Source organism: Schistocerca americana, chromosome 3 (genome assembly GCF_021461395.2).
Source record: "Schistocerca americana isolate TAMUIC-IGC-003095 chromosome 3, iqSchAmer2.1, whole genome shotgun sequence".
NCBI classification, from domain to species: Eukaryota; Metazoa; Arthropoda; class Insecta; order Orthoptera; family Acrididae; genus Schistocerca; species Schistocerca americana.
In genome coordinates this window covers 908,714,262-908,725,309 of record NC_060121.1, presented here as the reverse complement: position 1 = coordinate 908,725,309, position 11,048 = coordinate 908,714,262, and the positions used below count along the sequence as shown (strand labels likewise).

The 11,048-nt window shown below is 44.6% G+C and overlaps 1 protein-coding gene across 1 annotated transcript; it reads right to left on the bottom strand.

Moving 5' to 3' along the window:
- Window positions 1-2,842: 2,842 nt before the first annotated feature.
- Window positions 2,843-9,214, bottom strand: LOC124606507 (elastin-like). Its single transcript, XM_047138491.1, has 3 exons — window positions 8,987-9,214; window positions 6,391-6,720; window positions 2,843-3,281 (listed from the first exon to the last, which is right to left on the bottom strand). The coding sequence occupies exons 1-3, from the start codon at window positions 9,212-9,214 to the stop codon at window positions 3,012-3,014; spliced, it is 828 nt and encodes a 275-aa protein (XP_046994447.1). The 3' UTR covers window positions 2,843-3,011.
- Between the last annotated feature and the right edge of the window lie 1,834 nt (window positions 9,215-11,048).

The following is an 11,048-nucleotide window of genomic DNA, read 5'->3' as shown; positions in this document are numbered from 1 at the left end:
GAGGACATCAAGTGGCCTCCCTGCTGGAAGAGGAACCCCTGTCTCCTCAATGGAGATGAGAAGTGATGCTGCAGCGAGAAAACCCGATTGCGAGACTTCCTACTCTCTCACACAACCCGCGACGCCTCATTTAGAGCGGCGGGCAGCGAGCTCAATACCAGCCGCCGTAATTCTTTCTAAATTTTTTATTATTTAAGCAACCAGTTTCTACCTTCCATTTGCGTCATCTTCAGGTCGGCATCAAAAACAAATGGGGACATCCGAACACTCGTGCACAAAGAGCAGGTGCCGTGCATATTGAACTGGGTACCATCGACTTCTGTTTGTTCGATGTGTACAATCCAAAGTCGTTGTCGTATGTTTAGAGTTTACACTCGTATAAATAGAAGTCCACGGCGTTCGGTTCAATACATATGATACATATTCTTTGTGAGCCAATGTTTGCATGTCTCCATTCCTTTCTGGCATAGGAACCTCAAGATGGTAAGAGTGCGAAAATAGTTGCTTAACGAATAAAAATACTATGAAGAATTTCAGCTGTTGGTGTTCTTTTCTACGAGTGTCGTATTCGGTCTACATGCCTACAAAATACGCCTCAGCTACCTTCTTGTTGACGATCTACGCTGCGACCTGGGACAGTGTTTTGTATTTCACTCAGGTAGGATTTCTCACAGCAGGGATCAATACTCCGCAGAAATATAAGTCGGAAGTTAATTAACTGAGTCTGGTTCCTTTGTTACGTGACGTCAGGTGAGCACTCATGCCCAAATATCGGCACGTGGCGAGGGAGGCATGAACTGTAGTGTGACATAATGATGAATATAATTATTTGGTTAGAGCTCGTTCTACTGCTGTCTGTTCCATTATTGTTTACAACCATCATTACTGGAAGTATAGATGGGCATGAAGCAGCTATGCTGCTCACATTAATATAGGACTATTTCAACCGTATTCATTACTTTCACCTTATGTGTCTCTGCAGTTCACCTCATGACTCTGACTATGCTACAATCTAGAATGTACATCATCCTGGCTTGGGGTAAATTATTGACAATTTCTAGGACTAAACCACTTATTTCAGAGTCAGATGTACTGAGCCTACAGCACTAAAGTGTACTGTTTTACAATTTACCAATTCTAGCCTCAATCATGACTGACACAGAGTGCATCGTACACTGAAGAACCAAAGAAACTGGTATAGGCATGCATATTCAAATACACAGATGTGTAAACAGGCCCGAGCTGTCTTAGGCGCTGCAGTCATGGACTGTGCGGCTGATCCTGGCGGTGGTTTGAATCCTCCCTCGGGCATGGGTGTGTGTGTTTGTCCTTAGGATAATTTAGGTTAAGTAGTGTGTAAGCTTAGGGACTGATGACCTTAGCAGTTAAGTCCCATAAGATTTCACACACATTTCAACATTTTTTGTAAACAGGGAGAATACGGAGCTGCAGTCGCAACGCCTACATAAGACAACAAGTACCTGGCGCAGATGTTAGATCGGTTACTGCTGCTACAATGGCAGGTCACCGAGATTTAAGTGAGTTTGAACGTGGTGTTATAGTCGGCGCACTAGCGATGGAACACAGCATCTCCAAGCCAGCGGTGCACCATTTCACGTGTATACCGTGAATATCAGGAATACAGTAAAACACCAAATCTCCAATACCGAAGCGGCCAGAAAAAGATCCTGCAAGTTTGGTCCCAACGACGACTGAAGAGAATCGTTCAGCATGACAGAAGTGCAACTCTTCCACAGATTGCTGCCGATTTCAGTGTTGGGCCACCAACAAGTCTCAGCATGCGAGCCATTCAACGAAAAAACATTAATATGGGCTTTCGGAGCCAAAGGCTCACTCGTGTACCCTTGATGACTGCATGACACAAAGCTTTACTCCTCGCCTGGGCCCGGTAACAGCGACATTGACTGTTGGTGATTGGAAACATGTTGCCTGGTTGGACGAGTCTCGTTTCAAATTCTGTCTAGTGGATGGACGTGTACAGGTATGAGACAACCTCATGAATCCATGGGCCCTGCATGTCAGCAGGGGACTGCTCTACCTGGTGGAGGCTCGGTAATGGTGTGGTTCAAATGGCTTTGAGCACTATGGGACTTAACTTCAGAGGTCATCAGTCCCGTAGAACTTAGTACTACTTAAACCTAACAAACCTATGGATATCACACACATCCATGCTTAGCAGTCTGGTCCCTTTAATCCCACAAACCAACCAACATCCATGCTGGAGGCAGGATTTGAAGCTGCGACCGTAGTGGTCGCGTGGTTCCAGAATGTAGCGCCTAGAACAGCTCGGCCACCCCGGCCGGCTGGTAATAGTGTGGGCCGTGTGCACTTGGACTGATATGGAACACCCGACACACCTAGATCCTGTCTGATCACCTGCATACAGTCTTGTCCATTGCGCATTACGACAGACTTGGGCAATTCCGGCAGGACAATGCGACACCCCACACGTCCAGAATTGCTACAGAGTGGCTGCAGGAGCTCTCTTTTGAGTTTAAACACTTCCGATGCCCACTAAACTCTCCAGACATGAACATTATTGAGCTGATCTGGGATACCTTACAACTTCAGAAGAGATCTCCACCGTCTTGTACTCTTACGAACTTATGGACAGCCCTACAGTATTCATGGTATCAGTTCCCTCCATTACTGCTTCAGACATTTGTCTAGTCCATGCCAGGTCTTGTTGTGGCACTTCAGCGTGCTCGCGGGGGCCCTACGTGATATTAGGCAAGTGTACCAGTTTCTTTGGCTCTTCAGTGTGTATTCGTTCAGGTTGTAATTTACTTGTGTTTTGCCGTGGGGATAAAAAAAGTCACTGTTCAGTTCATTGCAAAAATATATTATGCTCAAATAAAAACAAGCGTATGTACAAAAAAATTTGCGGACAGCGTCGTCTTTCAGAAGTGTTGGGGTAGCTGGGCGTCGCAGGGCGTTCAGCGTCGGTGGTGGGTGTGACGGGCGGGCCGACCGGCGGTCGCGTCACGTGCTCAGCCGTAGTAGTGGCCGTGGGCGGCGCCGCTGGCGCGCGCGTGGGCGGCGGCGTGGGCGGCCTTGGCGGCGGCCACCTCGGGCGTGTCCTGCGGCACTCCGCCGGGCCCGACGCCGGGGGCGGCGTGGGGCGCGCCGTAGGGCACGCCGGGCACTCCGTAGGGCGCGCCGGGCACTCCGTAGGGCGCGCCGGGCGCGTGGGCGGCGCCCTGCGCCTGCGCTACCGCCGCAAAGTGCGCCGCCTTGGCCGCTGCCACCTCCGGGGTGTCCTGCGGGCAAACCACGTGGCTCCAGTAAAGCGACAGGGTTTAGCCACCGCCCACGTTAAAGGGCAGGCACACACTCAGTTTAACTGCAGAATTAGCCTCTTGACCAATATTTATACAGTTAACTGAAGGTGTGTGGGCGTTATTCTACATTTGAACATAATAAATTTCTTTGAGAGAGACAAGCTTCTAACCGCAGATCAACACAGATCTAGAAAGCAGCTTGTCCTTTACTCGCAAGGCGTCCAGCGTTCCACGGATAAAGAACAACAGGGAGATTCCATATTCCATGGTTTCCTTTCGTTTGACGCAGTGACACTCTGCAGACACCAGAACATACGGAACAGGCTGCCATATATGTGACTGACTCAAAAATATTTTATGTGGAAAAAACAAATACGTTGTCCTGGAGGCTGAATGCTCATCAAATGTCGTAACATGTAAACTGATGGAAGGGAAAACAATGCTCTAAATGTCGTACTTGAGGTCACACCGGTTGAATATCCAGGCAAAGCGACGTGAAATGGAACGAGCGCGTGAGATGCAGAGGAGACGAATGGTCCACTTCGATTTATTGGAAGAATTCTACGAAAGAGTAGTTTATCTATAAAGGAGACTCGCTTAATACTTAAGAACTGGTCGAGTTTTTAGGACCCCCTCCAGGTCGCAGAAAGACATCGAAGAAACACAGAGATGTGCTGCTAGATTTGTTACCGGAAGTTTCGATCAACACTGACTGCGGAAATGCTACGTGAACTCAAATGGGAATCACTGTAGGCAACAATATGATTTTTCAACAAAATACTATTCAGAAAGTTCAGAAAGTTTGGAGAACAGGAATTTTCTACAGACTGAAGAATAGTCCTACAGATGTAAACATACATCCCGCTTTGAGATGGCGAAGAAAAGACAAATCAGGGCATGTACAGAAGTATATAACTCCATTTGCGACTGAAACAGGAAAGGGAATGATTTGTGTGCGTTTGTGTGGGTTGTAGATATTTAGTTTTACCCTCTGTTTCATCGTAATTTCTGATGTGTCAGGCGGTATTCGGGACGATAAAGTGAAAATGGATCATAGAAATGGAGACAAACATTTTAATTACCGGTCTGTTGCTTCATTAATTCTTTTCGAAATGCTCGTCAGAGATTGCTTACTTTCTTTAGCACAGCATCAGAAGTCCCGAGAGGCGCCGGAACGTTGAGTTTTTATTTTAGAAGATCGTACGAGGCACATATTTTTCTTTTACACCACTGGAATGTGGTGCACATTTTGTATCCTAAACGTCTGCCTGAACAGCGTAGCTGTCATGTATTATTCGCACAGATCATCACTCAATCGAGACTTCACACTTGATAAACTGCGTAGTTAGTCTCCAGGTATGTAGGCCCCATTACACTCGATTTAACAATGAGAGAAATGATATTTCTACATAATGTCACAAGAAAGTTGCGGTGTACTCTTTCGTGACTAACATATATCTCTTGCGTGCTATAACGGTTATCGTCAATTTGCGGTACGTACAGGTGCGTCAGGAAGAAAGGTACATGCTTGGAGGAGAGATAAGTTTAGTGATTCGAACAAAAAACTTCACGTGGACATATATTCTATTCCGAATGGTTACTGAGACAGAATACTACTTTTGTCCGTTTTTCTTGAATAACTCGAAAATCAAACGTTCCCACGAAAACGTGTCGCAGTACAAAACTAAACTAAATTAAATTTTCCACAAGAAAAGTCATATTCTTTTTTTCTCTAACACTAATAGTTTGCGCTATGCGAGTGCGAGAATACCGAAAATGTCCCACCCGCGAATGTCTTGTAGCTTAGATAGTGTTTGTAGACCAATTTGAAGTCGTTTCCCGACTTAGACCACAAGCGTCAAGTATCAAATTGTTCGTCTCAGCTTCCTCTACACTATTGTGGAACGTTGTAAAGAATGTCAATGTCTGAATAATATCGAAAATAAATCACAATGTATATTAAATGTGTTCTATCTCGGAACCGATTCGGAATGGGTATGTCTCCTGAGTCAACCTATATTTCGAAAGTCTTGACATTGCAACCTCGTAGTCTTGGTGTTGCAATAATCGCACCAGATGCGTGTCCCTTCTGACAATGAAGGCAAGTGATTTGCGGATTTGATTAAAATGCACCTTATCTGGTTCGACTCTACTGAAATATAATGATAGCTCCAAGGAAAGCATAGTTAGGTTGGGTTTTTCCACTCTCCAAAGAAGCCTCTATAGCAGGCCATCCAATAGCGGAATATCAGAAATTATGCATTCTCAAAACAAGTGTTCTATCTGAGAACAAGCACGTCAAAAGCAAGAGTTATTCATAATCTGTAAGACAGATTCATATAATCAGTGTAAATAAATATTTCAAAATATTTAAATTATTTACGAATTTGATGAAAAGAATTCTAAAATTTGAAATTAATTTTCTATTTTATGTTAGATAATCTGATAGGTCCAGATTTTTCTCTATTTGTAATTATTTTAAGATACGCTCCCTTTCTTTCATGTAGTTTCCCAGTGGCTATTAGAAAAAGAATCATTGTATTGTTTAAAACAAAAAGTGTAACATACAGCATTTATAGAACCACCAAGTGTATCGAAAATATGAGACCTAAGTTGCAGTAAGATCTTCATTTTGCTTTGTTATTACATTGTTTTTCAGTGCCACATCGCTCTAAAAACGAGGATTGAGTAGCTACAGCCTTATCATATTCCTTGCCTCACACTGAATATAGCATATATCTGATTTCCCATCCCATCGGTTCATTCAGCTTTTTGACAGTCTCCTAGCGGATTTGTACCATGGTCTTAGTGAACATTTTCGGATTTCTCAGAATCAGATCTGACCCTTGCAAACTGCCTTACGAAATATTATACTCTCCCTTCAGTGTAGCAAAAAATGAGGGCATTTCAGATTGGATCTGCACAAGAGCGTATCTAAGGAATTTTTTTTTTTCTGTAGCAACTATTTATGAACTGATAGCAATCAAAAGAAAAAAATACTTGGTGCTTTTACCTATGAGTCACTTTTCAATGCTGTACTGCAGAAGAGGTATAGACTATGGCACCTGTCTTACGTGGACGGACTCACCTGGGGCACAGCAGGTGCAGCATGAGGGGCGCCTGGGTAGGCTCCAGGATACGCGCCTGGGTAGGCACCTGGGTATGCACCTGGGTATGCAGGGGCAGCTGGGGCATGGGGAGCGCCCCCGGCGGCGGCGGTGGCCTGAGCGACGGCGGCGAAGTGAGCGGCCTTGGCGGCAGCTACCTCAGGGGTGTCCGCGGGCACCGCGGGGGCCGCGTGCGGCGCTCCAGGGTATGCACCCGGGTATGCTCCGGGGTAGGCGCCGGGGTAGTAAGCACCTGGGTAGCCGGGGATCACACCTGCCGTGCACACTGCCACCAGCGCTGTCAGTACTGCCTGTAGGGACAGAAATTAAAATATGTTGCTTTGCTCACCAATGGTATAACTGCCCTTATGTAACTATATTTAATTTTCTGTCAGCTGTAACTCACTAGAAAGTATGTTGTGTTTACGCTACAGCCAGTTCCCTCTGTAGAAAAAATAAAATTCTCTTGTATCCGCACAAGTCAGCGTTTTAATCTGGATTTTACTGTGTCAGGGTTGCAGGGTGGCCCTCCTGTCGCCACCTTGCCCCCCCCCCCCCTCTCCCCCATGTGAAAGTGTGAGAACGTTTTTCGCAATTGCAAATCATGTAACTGAGATAGGATGTGGGCACCAACCCATTATTCACCAGGTCGGAAATGGGGAGCAGCCTAAACAGCTCATTCGGAGGGGGGATTTCATTCGGGGCCGGCGCACCTACGTGAGTCACTGAAGTGGAGTGCTAACGCGTAAATACATCTCTCAACGCTGCTCTTAAAGTATTTATGGCTTCCTACATACCTTCCACATCCAATGAATTTGCCTTCTGAAATTTGTTAGTTGTCCTCGAGTTTCCGTGTAACGGCGTGACACACAGAGGTACAGAAACTAACCTTAAGAGGGAAAATGATCATATGCCTTAACAATTCTCCTACCTGCAATATTCTATAGTAGCCATTGGCTCGCCGGTTGCCGTATTTCGAGACAACGGCAGATAACGTTTAAGTTCTTTTGCATTCTGAAGATGTGACGAGATATGTGAAAAAGAACCCATGTTCACATAACGTTGATATAAACAGAAATGACACTTGGAAAAATGCCTATGACATAGATATAACTTGCTAATTTGCGATCTGTCTCATCTCCTCTTTCACTTCCTGTGCTTCTCTTTGTAAGCACTGAAGCCCCATTAACCTCGATAATGGAACGAAATAATGAATTTGTTATAGCTATTTTCAGCACCTGTGAAGTCAATAACTCAATAATTTTAAGTTAACCATAGTTCAAGAGACTAGTACTTAAACTCAAATTTTAGTCTCAAGCATAACATAGTATATTGTTTTGTACGCATATGAAACAATTTGCGTATCTGGTTTCATCAGAATATATACGCCTGCTGTGACACTGGCAGACAAATGTTATTCACTTCGAATATGACCAGTAAAACACCTAACGGTATAACTGTATTGCCAGAAACAGGCCATGTACAGTTACTGACAACAGCAACAACAGGTTCACATAGTGCCTTCTGCACTTTCAAAGTCGTTTCCGGAAGATTAAATTACTTTGCGCCTCTATGCGAGGAAAAAATGCCAAGTTGCCCCATAGACTGCACCTGAGATTACGCTGTAAATCTCGCAACCTGGGAGGAATGAAATTTCGAAATATCTGCAGATGAACCATGTCGAGTAATGAACAGTAGTATTCAGCGACCCTAACGTGTATCGAATTAAGTGTATGAGACTCCTTGGCTGACAATGTGTCATCGCTGCTTCTGTGGTGGACCTAAAATTGTTACGGACCTTATCATGACATGATTAGAAATAATTTCCTTACGGCCTGTATTTCCAACTATCCAATGAACGCCATGTTACAAGGATTGGTTGTTGGCCGTGTAATGCCACCAAACTAACCCACATTTTTTTATGATTCTTTACGTTATTCATCACCCCCAATGGAGAGTGGTACTAGCAAAAACTACCCTATTCACCACTTCCAAAAAAATTTGGTACTAATAATAATGATAGATAATCCAGCCAAAGCGATGTTGAAGGTGTTTACTCATTTTTTGTCAGTACTCATACCGTGTCGAATATTACCATATCCAGCACCTGGAGTCGTTCCTTTTCCACGAAATCGTAAATTCAAAGCATCTTTTATCTAATGCGATGGTGTCGAGTCAACCCACTGATATTCGGTAACAGCGAATAGTCACACGCCTATGGTTCAACGTTCCAGCAGAATCGCAAGCGAGTTGCCCATTTGTCGTGGTTCCTTTTGTCAAATTAAAAGGCTCAGTGTTGATCCTCCGCTTTGCTACAGCTGTAGACGTGACAGATACTACGGAAAAGATTGCTCACTCCGTCTTTGCGAATAGAAAGACACTTGGCATAAAATAACACTATCCATGAGTAGTTTCATCCAGTGTGGCTCACTGTTGATGCATAGAAAGATGTATCGATCTCCCATAGTAATGTATTGTTTGTGGTAGGCAGACAGCGACCGAGAACTTGCAGTCGAACACAAGACGGGGACGGAGTGCACAGTCGAGATCTCTAGCTGACAACAAAGGCTGGCTCACCAGGGTCCTCATGGTGGTCGTCGTCTGCTGCTGTCCCTGCTGCTGTTGCTGTCCCGCTGCGTCGCCCACAACACTTGCCGTCTGGGTGCCGGCGCCCGGTATATATACGGCGTGTGAGCCGCTCCTAGCCACATTCCAGGGAGGCCCTGCACGCCGGCCTATCTGCCACAGCGGGGCGAGTCGCCCTGCCTTGACATTTGTCAACTCCACAGCAAGCCGGGAAAACATACTCAGTTATCCACGGTCGCTGCCGCTACCGTGCGGAAACGCGCCGGAACAATGGACACCTGGCTGCGACATTGACGGATAACTATAATAACGCCGGCTCCTTCTCCCATTACTTCAAGGACGGTGCAAGACGATTAAAGAAGTCAAATGTCATTATGACAGATCTCGGTAATGGCCGTGCTCTCCAAGGACATCAGTCGACGATTAAACAGACTGAATGTCAGTAAATGATATATTTCAGGTAAACGATTAAGTTAATGTAATGGTTATGGAAGAATTCCATACTGTTAATTCCCTTTGATTTTCGTCCCTGTAGAGGTCAGCGTGCAGGATATGCCTTGATATTTTTCAAGGAACAGCGGCATTCGTCCAGGAGCATAAAGAAATTAATGAACAGTGAATGCGGAATTGGCACTCGAGTTTCACTACTCACTATGATATATTTATATGTAGCTCTAGTCTAAAAATAGCTTTAGAGTGTTTAAGTCTGTGATTTTGGTATGTCAGTCCTTTCGGTGTGTCCACAAGTGATTCCTTCTCTCATCCTTCTGCAACTAACCTATCCTCTAAAGAACCTACAACATACGTTACACCGCCGTGTTCTTTTCCTTTCATTGGTGTGAGTATTAAACATAAATCCAATTCAGCAGACGCAGTTTGGAGTTACGTCATAATGGAATACCCAGCGTCATCCTTAGTGGTGTTTACTGAAGTGTGTCATAAAGGTAATTGTTTATTCGGAAAACCTGTTCGGAGGTCATGCAGGCTGTTTCAGAATTCATGTTTCACACTTCTATAAGTTGTAGAGGGGATGTAGTTGACAAAGTTTTACACTTAAACTCATGTCCAGAATCGTCATCCAACGATGCAACAGAGTGTCAAAGTTGTAGGCGTCGCCGCCTGTAAAGGTATGTATATATACGGTGATCTCGTGATGATGTTACAAACTTTGTAGGATGATGGAGAAGCATAAATCTATCAATTTGAGGTAATGGTCCCTGTATCGGAAAGCGACGATTCGTAAGGTATAAGCGATAGGCCTACCTCTGACGATGAAACACAAGTACCGGTACAACTGTTGCTAAGGTAGGCAACATTTCGAGACGTTATTATGGAACAAATCAAGAAGTACGTTTTGGAAACAAGGGCTTCTAATTGCATATCTTAAGCGCTATAAGCACTTGTGCAGCAGATGAGATATATCTCACACTAATCAACAAGTGCTCATAGCTCTTCAGGCAGTCCATGTTTAAGAGACCTTTTTCTTGTCTTCGTCTATACTGTCACATCTGAAAGTCGGGTACAAGTATTCCACAGACAGAGGTGTCAGAATGATTTTCGATTGCGGCTTGCGACTCGTTCGTTTCCGAAACAGGGACCCTTACCTCAAATTGATACATTTATCCGTCTCTGTCATCCTTGAATTGTTTGTAACATCATCACACGATCACCTTGGTGTAGATACAAATTGACAAATGCCGCCGTGTATAACATTTGACGCTCTGTAGCGTTGTCGGATGACGTTTACGGATATGGCTTTCTGTGTAGAACTTGATATATTAAGTCCCTTCTACAACCTCTAGAAGAGTGTGACATGAACTGTAAAACAGCCTGTATATACAGGCTCTTCTAAACGCTAAGTGTTTACAGCGAGCTACAGTGGTGTAGGGGTAGTCGAGAGGAACAATTTGATGTCAGACACTTGTGGTCTGTCAAGGCGGGAAACAACCGTAAATCGACCTACAAAGCCCACAGAAGCTATTGCACATGCACGCCTCCCGAGAAATTTGAAGATACAACAAATCCACTAAAGTTACTGCCTACCCTACGCTTG